Raw genomic sequence first — 13,966 nt, 5'->3', positions numbered from 1 at the left:
TAGAGTGTGGTTAAAGACTTAATCTGTGTTATAGGAACCATGAGTTTATTCATGTTTCTGCTTGAACCAGAGAACCTAGAGTTGAACACAGTCCCCAGAATCACAAATCTTTCAGGTTTCCTGACCTTGGTGGATTGGTTCTCTCTGCTCATCTACTGTCAGGTCACAAATGTTAGTCAAGTTTCATCCTTAAGTTCCCAATAGGGATTGCCATAGGAATACTCCAGGGCATGTGCTTTTTCTGGATTGTTTATAGAAGAAAATACCTAGTCAGGCCAAACTTTAAATAAGATAGAGGAAGAATATACTAATGAAAATCAGAAGAGCTGCAACTTCTGTAATGTATACAGTGCAAATGTCATTCAAATTTGAACTATTTCCAATTTCCACAATGAAAGCAGAATTTCAGGTTATTTCTGTCCTCAAATTCTGATGAAGGGGGGCTGAAGGCCAGGGGTACTCTGCAAGCTTTGTGCAAGACTACTAGTTTAGAGAGCATGGACTCCTCTTAATATTTCTTTCCATATTTTGAGTATTTATAGATAATTATACTCTAATCAAAGTAAAAAAGGCTGTGCCAATGGCAATGTAACGTGTACCAACTGGCAGAATGGTCCTAAAACTTGCCATACTTCAGCAGAACAAACATCTATTATTTAACAACCAGAACTAAAAATAGCAAAGCAGTCAAGCAATCATCTCTCCACTTTATGAATAGAGAAATAAGAAGCAAAGCTTAAGTAAGTTGCTCAAGGTCAGATGGTTTGTTGGAAATATCATCAAGACAGATATATAATAATACAGTAATACTGGAAACAGAACCCATTATTCTAGAAAGCAGCTAATAAATACATTTGATGTGCTTTATCTGAACAGAAGCAGGAGCATATTTCAGGTGCTAAACATTCCAAACAAGCCCTAAAAGCACATGGCAGCTTTGTTGTGACAGTGGCCAAGCACAGCTGCCAAAGCTTCACAGAGCTTCTGCCTGTCTCCTGTAGGGCCCAACAGACAAGTGGCACCTCCCCTGCTGCAGGACTGACACCCTCTCACACCTCACACACTGCTGCTGCTCCAGGTATCAGCAGCTCTGGTTTTCATGGCCATTGATCCATTATTCTCACCAGCACTGACTTCTTCTCAGAGGATTAAGGAAGGAAACCTTGACTGTCTCACTGAGTGATTATATGGAGGATACCATTTTAAAAATCAGGTTCAAAAGTTCATTTAGTATGTGGCTACAAATATAACAAGCGAAGTCATAAGAGAATCTACTGCTAGACATGTTTACTACAGTTAAAAAGATGTTATAATGAATTTTTAATGACTGTTTACACCACAATTCTTGCTAATTATCTTTTTTTGGATTGCACAGTATACAATGATTTTCTTATGATCTTCCAGAAAATGACAGTATGTCAGAATGTAAGTGGTGCAGTATCACATGGAAGAGGCAGATAACTCTGGACTCTTACATGAGCAATTGCAGTCCCAGTGCCCTTACAGTGGCTGCTTTCCACAGCCCTCTGCTACTGGAGACCTCTACAACAGACTACTGCCATCACCTCTGCTTCTTCTTCCCATTTCTCTCTTTCTCACTGAACTGTGTTGAACTAGGCAGCCCCAAACATTTGTGTGTGGCTCTGCATGCTGTGGCTGTGACTGGTGCTACCAAACGAGTCATTCAGAGCTATAAAGCCACGGCCTTTCAGTTTAATGTGCTCTCAGATTCTGCCTTGCAGCTCACAGCTTTCCAACAGCACATAAACACACAGAACCCATTTTGCCACAATTCAGCTTAATTTTCATTAATTTCCTCAAACTATTCTGATCTTGGATTTTTCTTTTTTAAACTACCTGAACAGCATTAAATCTACCTTTGCTAACCTAGAGTGGCTTTTCCACTGTTGACACGACTCCTCTGAACTCATCAGCAGGACAGACAAGGAGGCATCTGGAACAAAAAATTAGACCATCAGGACACTGCTGTTCTGTTCCAGGTCAAGCCATGGAGACTGCTTTGCATCCAAGACTTCTTTGTCAATCCAGTGGGTGAGACCTGACCTTCGTACAAACTGATAATCCCTACCTCAGTACACAAAGTCCACCAATCTGCAGAATTTAATGCAAAAATAGTACTAGTTTAATTCAATTTTCTTAAAATGGATTTCCAAAAGCAGATGACTGGTTAACCTCCTACTTCTTTATTCTCTTCTCCAATGATACTTAGAAACACCTACCCCAACTCCCATTTTTTCGCCACAGAAATATCTGGTGTTAAGAGTTTTACAAGTGCAATTTTGCAATTTGCCCTTTTGCCACTGAAGACTCACATACAAAACAGTGAAGACCTTAACACGCTTGCTTCGTATCCACAAACATCAATGAGGAATAAAGTGGACAAAAATGTCATTTTGCACTGCTATTTCAGTTGGGTGCATCCAAAACATTTAAAAAGAGGTAAAATGGGGTCCCAAGTTTTTCTCCAATACAACACAGCTTTAAGCCTCATACAACAACAAATTAAGATATTTTAAGGCAAGAGAATCCAGTGCCATTTGAATTAGCCTTTGATAATGTGACTTTAAGGAGTACCCTTAGTCAGCTCAGCCATACAGCTGGACAGATTCTATTTGACAGAGTCCAGATGGTTGTCTATGTCCTTTTATCTTACCCACTGGTACTTCTGGATGAAATGCTGAAGGTAGAAAGTCAAGATAAGCACTCCCTTACAGTTTTAAGATTTATGAGCTCAAGACTCTGATTTAAAGAAACTCCCAACCTGCTCACTATTAAAAACAAACAAAATCTCTTTCTGAGTTAGTGCTCCCCAGAAATAATCTCTTATCGCTGCCTAGATCTTGTTATTTTAATGCACAAAGGAAGACAATGTTTTTGCATTTCAAAGGCTTTTCCCTCTTCAAAAAATATCTCTCTGTCCTAAGCAGTACAGCAGAGCTAACAGGACCTGTAGTGTTGCACATTTCTGGGAAGGTATACAACTTTTGAGGTTTGCAAGACTTTAAAGAAAACCAAAACCAAACCGACCAAAAATCTGATGATTTTCACAGACCAGGAAAAAAACGTGACATTTGTCTGCCAGGTTTTGTGCAAATATGCACTTCAATCTAGTTCCTTCCTTAAAATGTAATGCCGGCCATGAATTAGCTGTTCCAAGGAAACAACAATAAAAGCAATTATCATTGTCATTAAAGGCCTAAAGAGCAGTGGAACTTGAAGGCAAAATAAGTTTCTTGCATAGTCTGATCTGGGCAATACATAATCCTACATGTAATAAAATCATGCTTACAAAAACACTCAGTCACCCTTCTGTGCCATACCACCTATACTGACAGTTCTACAAAGGGCAGTCACAGCCACTTGCTGCTGGAAACAGGAGGTCAATATTCCATGGAAAACAAACATCAAACCCACAACATGTATTTTTTTTTTGCAATGGCAACTAACTGTGATTGCATTTAGTGTCAGTACCTGAATGCACTGCTAAGGAAAGGCTTCATAATAGCTGTTAGTCTCTAGAGCCACCTATTTTGGTCTTGCACTTTATTAAATATTAAAAACCATTCTGGAGTTGTACTTACCAAAATGCAGTCCACTTTAGATTGTACAGTTTTGCTAGATGTGAGGGAAGAGAGAGAAGAAATATTGAATTAATCTAAACAGCAATGACAAAGCCATTACATATTAGAATCTCTATCACTATACTACAGGCTTTATGTCTTACAGTTAAATACCCTTCTAGTTTATGGAATAATACTCATCCAGCTATTTTTATGTTGAAAGTCACCCAAACTTAACTGCTTGTTAAAATTCTTGCTGTTTTGTTCTTTTCTATAAGAACTGTATTTTTTAATGAAATACCATTGCAACTGGGAGCTATTACCCAAGTTGTAATGCAGCCAGGATGGATGGCACTACTTTTATTGTAAGCTCTTCAACAATTTAAATGCATTGTTTACCTGTAAACACAATTAACATCGCCCTCTCCTCACGCTTCAGTAAATTCCACCATTTCAAGGCATTTATTTCTAGCTTTCCAAAGAGCTGCTGCAAAGCAGAGAACTGTTATTCTGCTGGCAACTTTGGAGTTTTCCAAGTTAGTCTGTCTATCTCCCAGCTGGCTTATTAAGATGACATTGGGTGGGGACTGAATTGAAGTATGTCAGAAACGACCCCAGTGTATGTGCCAAGGCCAGCAAACTGTATGGAATTTATTAAACTGCATATAAACACACTCATAAGCAGCTTTCATGTTTCTTAAGGGTGCTGTACTTCACATGCCTGGTCTGACTGCATCAGTTGAAGGCATTTTATCTCTGCTCTCAAGAGGAACAGAAGCTTTCACACACAGAAGGCCCCAGTCTTTACTGCTGGACACCTACTGAACAAGCACCAAAACAACGCTGTTTCGAGTTCAGAGAACAATTCTTTTCCCCAGAGAATAAAACATAATTCAATATCCTATTAACACAACAAAATATCTCACTGGCAGTTATTTTACTTTTGTACAGATGCCACCACAAACAAAGCTAAACCCAGCCAGTCATCTGATGGATGTATTAAAACCATAAGTAAGAAACAAACTAAACAAATGGCTCTGATGTCTTGGTGGTGACAGGAACCAGCACCTACCATTGCATCACATGCTCAAAGGAGGCAGGGGTTTGGTTGTCTTGCTCATTACACCACTTCATTTTGATACTAGACAGTCTCAAAATCTGTTTCACAAAGGCTGCTAATACTGATGCCCCTTCCCATACAAGAACTGCTCATGCTATAGTGACAGAATACAATAAAATATTTGACAAGTCCACTGAGGAGATACATAAGCAGAAATCTGCTTCAGCTGACTTCATGTAGGGGAAGCCAGCGGACGGGCAGACACTCAGGAACACCAAGGAGACACTAAAGCAGGACTACTGGGGATCTGTAAGAACAAGGAATGCTAAGGACAGTAAAATGGGAGCTTTCCTTGCCTTGGGAAAGATGCTTACATATACTGTAGCATCTGAAGAAGGGAATTTACATGTCATCTCACCCATCAAAAACCACCATCTTACCAGAAAAGTCAAAGGACACCAAGCATGGAAACCTGCTGCTGCTGCTGAACACTGTCACTGTGTCTGACCCAAAGCTGAGCCAAGTCTGCTGACACAGCTGCTCCAGCAGCTACCCTGGACTCCACCTCACCCACTGCCTCTGACCTCTGCAAGGTCCCACAATCCCTGTGCTGCTACAGATCCACAACCTCTCATACAAAGCATTAGGCAACAGGAATCAGACATATATGCCAATTTTTGTATATAAACCTTTTCTATGGGTTCACATGACAGCTTATGCAGAAAAGGAGCATGGAGTGCAAGGGAATGCAGGGTACTGACAAAACAAACTTAGTCCAAATACAGCCTCTGCTCTACAGACTTGCAGACAACATCATGTTCTGGGCTTTTCAGGAGAACACGTTCCAGCCAGCTCGGCTTCCATCCTGTTATAGGTTCTGCCAAACGGAGCATCAACACACCCAACTGCATTAACATTTTCTTCTTGCAAAGAGAAAGAGGCAAGTTGCCAGGAGGCAGCTGGGCAGGAGATCCCTAGAGCTGTCCTTTTATCTCCAAATATCAGTCTGAGTCAGGAAATGTAAACTCTCAAATTTAGTTCAGGCTCTTCCCACTGTGACCTCTGCTCCTACAGCCCCGATCAGCAGCGTCAAGGAACCGCAGCAGAGAAGCAAGGATAAGGCCAGTAAATGCAGCTTCGCTGTGTTTCCTTTTCACCAACTGGTGGCACAAAAAGGACAGTCAAGTTCATGTCCTCCAATCTGCAAGCAGATGTTGTGACATTTTAAAAGGCAAAGGTCCCACGGCTTCAGCAGGGATAAGCATGATCTCTATTTAAACAGCAATTGTTTTTCATCTCCTGCCCCATACTCTGAGAACACCGGGAGGACATCATTAAAACTTGTTAGTGGTAAACTGAGCCTTCTTTCTTCCTAACCAGAGAACAGCTTAATGTGCCCTAATTCTAGAAAGGCTGTGCCTAATGACAGAAACGCTTCTTGTTTCCCCTCCAGTGAAGGTGATGCACGTCAAAGTCAAGCAATGACAACCCTGAAGAATGAGCCCTTTGACCAGGAAGCTACTGGGACAGTGACCTTCTCATGGTCCTGAGCACTGCACAGAAATGCTCCATCTGGTGATGCAGAACACATCTCCACCGTATCAGGAGGTAAAAGGACAGGTGGCAAAGGGACAGCCATCCCAATTACACCAGCCACCTCTGTTTACTTCATCCCCACTCCTTCCTTCACTAACAGGACAGATATGCTTTGAAAGCTGAAGTTTCATTTACCAATGAATAAGTCTGCTTCTGTCTCTGTCAAATTCATCCCTTATCTAATTACTACTGCAATTACAGTCCCTGCAAACAGCAATTCCTACAACAAGGCAGAATCAGGCCCTACACAGAGCCACTTCTAACATCTGGAGGCCACTACCCACACACTTTGCTACAAGTCCAGGAATAGCTGCAGGAGAGCAGCAGGAATGACAGATGTTCTTTCTAATGAAAATAACCATTTGAATCTATTACAGACCTGAGCCCATTGGAAACTAAACTCAGAAACTGTACCTTAAGCCCTCAGCCAGACGTGCTTCTCCTAGAGAGCTGCTCCTGGGAGCTCACTGTGACTCACCCCCACCCAGAATCACAGCTGATGCTACTCTCTCTTTCACAGCTCTTCATGCTGACAGTCTCCCTGAAGTGAAACTAGTTCATTTACTTCATCTAAAACTTAATTCAGGTTACTCCAAGCAGTTTCATCCAGGACAAGACTTCTGATTCTGAGAGCAGCTGTCTCTTATGAGCAATAACAAAGGTGGCTGCTTTTACAGCTGCCTTGGATTTACCAGCTTGAGCCCAATGACCCAACAGAAGAACCTTAGAGTATAAAACTTCTTATCAAAACTTTGCCCCCCTCCAAAAAACCCTCCCAAAAATTAATGACACTACCACAACCAACAATGAGATGTTTGCTCAGGGGGTACCATTGTACTGACTGTTTCAAAGTTCAGTCTCTCAGTCACAGAGTAACCCAAGAGCTTGTTGAACTGTCTACAGTGATGCTCTTCAAAATGCCAGCACTGCTCCAAATGCCACCAGTCTGGATCAATTTGGTCACCTACCAACAGCCACTCAAAAACATGAGCCCAGCTTCTACTAATGAGTAAAACAGCAGAGAAAAGAAGGTTTCTCAGTCTGTTTGGAGAAGCAGCACAGGGCTGCTTGCTGCAGAAGCTGCTGTGTTTGGAGACCTTTGGTCCTACAAACTGCCCAGAAAACACGTGTTGGCTGCTTTGGGTCTGCAGCAAAAAGTCTTATGGGAGAGCCTCCATCTTAACAGCCTCAGCTTTTGACTTAACCTTTAGGGGCAAGATGTTTGAGAGATTTTTGAAGGTAACTTTTGAAGGCTGTAGCAATTAAAGCTCCGAAATGCTGAAGTCACGTTGACAAACTCATGAAATTATCTTCAAGAGAATAAAAAAGGGAGAAATCAGACTACTTCCTCAAACTGCCCTTCTATCTTATGCCAAAGTATGCATTTCTGTTTTCCCTGACCTATTTATGTATTTCTGCTCAGAGAAAACCCATTTTAACAGCCCCAACTTGGCATGGGCAGAATGAGGAGTGTGTTCTCTCCCCAGGTGAGCAGCTGGGTTTACTTTACACTGAGGGAGAGGCAGAAGGGGAAAAAAGCAGGAGGAAAAGGTAAAAAGATGCAACTTTTTTCCAAGGGGCATAAAACCAGATGCTGCCAACCTTCCTCTAATTAAGCAATACTCTACTTTCAGCAATAGGTAGCTGAACTGCACGGAGCAATATGGGAATATCGTATTACAAGAGGTGGCAGAATTCAGTTGCTCTGAGCACATCAAGTACTTCCTTTAATGCTGCAAATAGTAGAAGCCATATAACCACAAGGGATAAGAGAAGCCTTATGTCTGTGAGACCAGAAAGAGGGAAGTTTTTGGGAGGAGTAAAAGAAAGCCCTCAAATTTATTAGCTACTGCCTACTTAACTCTGAGCCTTCTCAAAGCCTGCACAGCACTGAAACTAAACCCCAAGCTTTCCAGCTGAGAGCATTCAGTCCCTGTGAAAGGCAGCAGCGTCACAAAGACCGTGGGAGCACCCACATGTGCACAGTGAACACACATGAACACCCACCCCTGCAGTCACAGCTCCTGTCCTGGGACACACTGTGCAGCAGAGGATGCTGGAAAGGGGGCTCCCGAGTTGAGTCCCTGGCAGAAGTGGGACAGCAGCACTTCCAGGACACTGCGGTTCTGCAGGGGAGACATCCCAGCCACAGAAGTTACACAGGGCATGGCTCTCAAGTGGACTCGTTCCTCCAACGGAGGAAGATGTCAACAACAGCAACAGATCCAGTTCAGCCAAACTCAGTGGACAAGTGGAGCCACAATTTATTGTGCCAAATACAGTAATGGTTTGACTCAGTGTTCAAACATGGGAAGCCCAGAGTGATTTTTTTTCATTAGAAGTTTGGTGCCGTCAAGGAAATTGCCACAGATATTCTGCATCCCTTTCATCTCAAGACTGCAAGTATTTGCCTAAAGTGGAACACCCTCCCAAAACCAGCCTCTGTAGCTGCGTTTTATGTGCTTGGCACATTTTGGGCAGCCTGGAGAAAACATTATTTCTGCCAAACCATAATGCAATTGATGAAAAGGAATCACTTTCCACCACTGCCAATAGCTGTGCCGCACATCATGAAGGCAGGGCATAGTTCCTGACTGGACAGCAAGGGTTCCCCACTGCTGGGCTCCCAGTTTCGAGCAGGGGTGTGTTATGTTACATAACCACCCAAGATGTAGGACTCAGTAGGAAAAGCAGTAACTAGAATAAAAAACTCCAGTGTACAGTTACTTACCATCAGCACCAGTACCTAGTAGTTATCACCTCAGATGGCAAACCACTTACCCTCTCAGACAACTAACAGAGAGAGAAAGGAGGTTTATAAAGTTCTAAAATAAGCCTTCTTTGGAAAAGGAGGAAAAACAAAAAAACTCTGAAGCCAAAAGAACCCCAGCAGGGGCTGTTCAGGGCCACGGAAACCCCCAGTGGCTCACGTGCAGCACCTACAACTCCAACATCACATGGCAACACAGTGCTGCCACGGTATTTTTACCCAGAGATCTGAAAACAAGCCTTCCTAAAGAGAAGGGTACCCAAGACAGCAGTTAGAACTGTCTGCCAAGGAAGGATTATTTTGGCCACATGGCCTTTTAAAAAAATTACTGCAACCTGAAAAGCCTCCATTTCCCACTGCATCAGTGGCTCTCCCACAGCATCTCTGAAGGGTGTTTGTCAAACTGTTTAACAACAGGGTCGAAGGGTAGTCTGGAAAGGATGCTCCTGGTGGGAGCAGTACCACATGAGCATCATTGCCAGGCACGTGTCTGCCAGGCACAGGAGGCATTTGGGTGTTGACAGCACCCAGGAACTCTTTCTCCTGTGCAGTGTCCTGCTGCCTCTTTGCCTCTTCAAAAACCCACTTGGCTCCCAAGGAAAGCAAGTCAGACTCCGCTACAAAATACCAACAGCGACAGTTTTGGCAAAGTCATCTTTCTGAAAGCCACGTTAAAATAGAGAGGGTCATTATTAAACTGACCACATATCCTTTTGGAAAGATTCAATCTCAATTCCACAACTCTGATGACATCAGGTGACATTAAAAAAAAAAAAAAAAATCTCTATTTACTCTGCAAGCTGTGAGAAACCACTCAATAAAAGGATTACCAACCCCATTACAGTAAGTGGTACTATCAGAAAGGTACTATTATCACATCCTTACCACGACAGGCACTGTGTCCCAGCAGTGCCTGCAGGATTCAGCCCTTAATTCTTAATCTTACTGAATTAATGTTTCTCTTTCTTAGACTAACAGCTCTAAATATATCTTTATATAACCTTCCACTCAGAAGCACAAAGAAATGTTAAACTGGAGCCAAGGATCATCTAAGGAGAAAATTATGAAACAGCCGCCTATGTGTGCTGCTACTCAATTAACATCTTAACATATGCCATGTTACATTGTCTGGCTTGGCTCACGGTGATAAAGAAGTAAAATGGCTGTAAAAGCATTTCAATTAAATATTTAGAAAGCAGAGCTGCACAAGGTTGGAACATGTTTGAATTAGCAAAATGACGACTATCTATACTGCTCAGCTAATGGTGTAAGAGCTTTAGCACAGGGTGCCAAGAAAGGAAAGCACACCCAGGCCGGGCAGGACTCCCCTCCCATCACCCCTCTCACCCTCGGGTGTGTAGCAGCCAAAAATCAGGTGGCTTCTGATGCCACCTAGGGGCTCTGTCCCTGCCTGCACTGCTCCCTCCCCGGGGAGAATCCAATGTCATGCCCCAGACACCAGGCACTTGAGCCCAGCACAAACACAGGCAATCAGAGGCAAAACATTTAATACAAGACAGATCAGGTCTTTCACGATTCAAATGTAGATATATTCTTATTCCAGAAAAAAAATCTACAGGGACCATAATTGCATCCTGGAAGCACATGAAGTATGCTTTATCCTAAAGGATAAAAATAGAGGGAGTTGTGTCCACTAGCAAAGTGTCCAAGTCTCAGGCCTCGAAAAGTAAACCAAGTAAGTATTCAACAATTGGTAAATATTGGCTCTTCAGCTCGAAGGCAGATTGCTCCTCAGTCCCAGCCAAACCACCCTTCTCAGCGAAATCAGGAAGGAACAAGCACAGCAAAACGATAAAACAGTGCAACCAGGCAGGGCGAGCTGCAAGGATTCATCCTCCCTGTAACCTAATCCACCCCCTTCCACTCGCCAGGGAGAATAAGCCAGACCGGTTTTCCATCAGCCATAAGGAGCAGCAATGCTGCATCACAGCGCTGAAAAACACAGCGGTTCAGCACGCCTTGAAGTTAATGCAGGTTAAAATGTGTCAAATACATGACTTCAACACTTGCTACTGAAATAAATGCCATTAAAATATTTCATATAGGATAAAAATTTAATCCCTTCACCATTTGTGACACTATGATCATTTTATGAGTATAATTAATGCCAAATATACAAACAGCTGAACAAAGGAGGAAGATAAGGCTGCTAATGAAATGCCCAAGACTCAAATGTAGCCCATTGTAATGAACTGCCAAGAAATAATTAGCCAGCAGACATCAGAATACCTCCATCTGAAATTTAGGTCCATAAACATCTTTTAGCTCTCTGAAGAAATCTGTTGCATTCAGTGCTAAAGGTTTGTTCCACTATTCTTAAAATAACTGAGAAGAACGTGCAACAACCACACGTGGCCAAGTGCTCTATCCCAATAAGACAGTCATTTAACTACCTGGTTGGGTTTTATTATATTTATATAAATTCAGTATTTTGCCACAAGTTATTTTAATGAACTCTGAGAACAGACAAAGAAAATGCTTTTACATAGCTCTCACCCTGGTTCGTTCAGCACTGCTTTGAATTAAAATCAGTGCATATTGTTATATTCAAGCAGGAGCCTGTTCCAAGGATGCTATGCCCTCTGTACAGGATGTGGGAAGATCATATGACTTTAGAGGAGCTGCATCCTATATTTAATACTAACAATCTCTGATCTCAACAAAGCATCGTGAAAAAAGACGGTTTGAGTAGGAACTTCATCTCAAGGATATCCTATTGAAAGCAGAAAGGTGGGTGCAAGTCACCAGACAGGCAGGTTTGCGGCTAAACAGCAAATCATCCATTGAAACGGCTCACATATTCCACAATAAAAACTCCTGGGTTTAAAACTAACTATGAAAAACCAAATAAATCTTTGGTTGCCTCTGAATCCAGTCTATAGATAGCTAAAAGATCTGCTGGGCTATTTTCAGCCATCAGCAGCAGAAGAGAATCACGTTATTACTTAGGGGTCTGAAATGGAGATGCTGTAAAGCACATGGAGATTTTTCTCCAGCCTTTGTCCCATAAGGCTCTAAGAAAGGATGCCCTGAAACCAACAGGGTGACAGTCCTCAGCAGCACTTAAAAAACAAAACCAAAAGCAAACAGGAAAAAAGTGCACCCACAAAACACATGTGCACAAAATAGTTTCCCTTCCATGCCTGCAGGGCCAACAAGCTGAGGAGAAGGAAGAAGCCTCCAACAGGGCACAGACTTTGTCTTCCACTGCCCTTCCCTTGGGAAAGGGTGGGTACAGACAGCTGATGGCAAAGCAAAACAATACTCATATAAGCAAATAGAAACAGTTCCACACTCTGCTTACAGGTAACACACACCCATAAACATACAGATTGTATAGGGCTGTGTTTACTGCACAGAGCTCTGAGCTCAGATGAATCCAGTGTAAGAGCTCCCAGTGTCAGCAGCTCTACAGCAAGGTTTTCCTACCATATGTGTTTCCCAATGCTGGTGCAGGTACCTGGATGGCAGATTTAAGCCTGCTATAAAAGCTGTGTTTCTTCTTCTTTATTTTGCATTATTTCCTTCAACATTTTCATGACCCACACCTATCCTAGTTATGTCTTATTAAAAAGAGAGATTTGCTACTGGTTGTACCTCTTCATTTCCCTATTCATTTGGTGCCCAGGGAGGTACTGTCTGGTTCACAGTCCCACAACCCAGTCCTATCCAAGCTCTTCTGTGGCCTTACCCTGAGGGAGCAGAGCTCACCCTCTGCACTGCTGAGCCGCGACAAGCCGGCACTCAGACACCCCACATAGCCACCCCCTCTCCAAAACCCGCAGGGCCAACAGCTGCACATGTCCCACTGTCAGCCTGGACAGGAGCCCCAGCCTTCATGCCATGCTGCCATCTCAGTACTACTTGGCCTGGCACGTGGTGGGAAGTGGAGAAGCATTCCCTGAGCTGCACTTCACAGACACTGCACTGGGAGGTCCAGCTTAACCCACAGTGTTTCCCTGGCACACTCTTCATCCTTCCTCCATGCCACAGATACCCATCACTCCTCTCCATACTGACCAGCTCCCCCATAGGCATCAGCCTGTCTTTCTGCAAACAAATGCAGCTTTAATCCAGCCCTCTCCTCTTGATGCTGCATGCAACATCCTATTACCTCTGCTTCTGCCCTGATCTCTGGACATGTGCACTCCTCCTTCTCCTTGCTCCCTTTCCTCTCATGGCTGCCCACCACGCAGCTCCTCTGCTCCCTTTTTTCCACTTGAGGAACCTGTACCCGATTGCTGACTCCCAGGGAATGCAATCCTTGCAACCTCTTAGGTTTCCCTGTGCTGAGTAATGCCCTGAGTATCTACATGCACCCTCCAAGCATCTGCCTACTAAAAGGGTCACTTGCTTCCTCGTGCTAGATGGGCATGGCTTCACTGCCACAGGAAAGTCAACTTCTCTCCCTGACCTGTGCCACACTGCTCACTGGCACGTTGCAAAACTCATCCTTGACTATTTTGTAGAGGTGAAAATCTAAAGCTGAACTTAGGCAGGATGAACATGGTACTGCTGCCCGATGGTGACCATACAACGTCCCATCACAAAAAACTCCTTGTTCAGCTCCCACAGGTTCTTTCAGGCCTCCATCCCTCAGCCCTGCACCTGGGGCATTTCTCACTCACCTCTGCCTATCAGCTATGACCCACTCCAGGCACAGAAACTGTCTGGTCTCTGCAAATAAAAAGCTGTGAGTAGCCAGAAGTCTCCTGCCTACCTCAAAGGTCAGTTAACCGAATGCTAGAGCAGTGTAACCCATCGGTTTTCCAACCTCTGCCTCTGGGGGTAAAAAAAATAAAGTTTGTGGCATCTTTTAAAATTGTTTTAAACCCTAAAGTAGGATCTTTGGAAAAGTTACAAACACGTGCTACTCCAATTCTCAAGGATTTCTTTTGAAACATTGAGTTCCCCTTACCTACAACCCAGGTGAACTTC

At 43.3% G+C, this 13,966-nt stretch overlaps 1 protein-coding gene across 8 annotated transcripts in view; it reads right to left on the bottom strand.

Annotated features, from left to right (window-relative positions):
- The window catches only part of RFX7 (regulatory factor X7), a 76,859-nt gene that overhangs the window by 23,854 nt on the left and 39,039 nt on the right, over positions 1 to 13,966 (bottom strand). For 7 of the 8 annotated variants that reach the window (XM_017827505.1, XM_017827504.1, XM_017827503.1 and 4 more), the window contains one exon: positions 3,603 to 3,636. Coding sequence is in view for 2 of the 8 variants with exons in the window: in XM_017827501.1 (XP_017682990.1) it covers positions 3,603 to 3,636 (34 nt within the window). In the remaining 6 variants the exon portion in view is untranslated. Of the gene's footprint in view, positions 1 to 1,877; positions 1,947 to 3,602; positions 3,637 to 13,966 lie in introns of those variants that run through there. The other variant, XM_017827502.1, reaches the window with a different exon arrangement.

The sequence above is a fragment of the Lepidothrix coronata genome, unplaced genomic scaffold (genome assembly GCF_001604755.1).
Source record: "Lepidothrix coronata isolate B3197 unplaced genomic scaffold, Lepidothrix_coronata-1.0 Scaffold140, whole genome shotgun sequence".
Classification (NCBI taxonomy): domain Eukaryota; kingdom Metazoa; phylum Chordata; class Aves; order Passeriformes; family Pipridae; genus Lepidothrix; species Lepidothrix coronata.
Note: the sequence above shows the minus strand (reverse complement) of the source record. Positions and strands in the feature narration are given on the sequence as shown.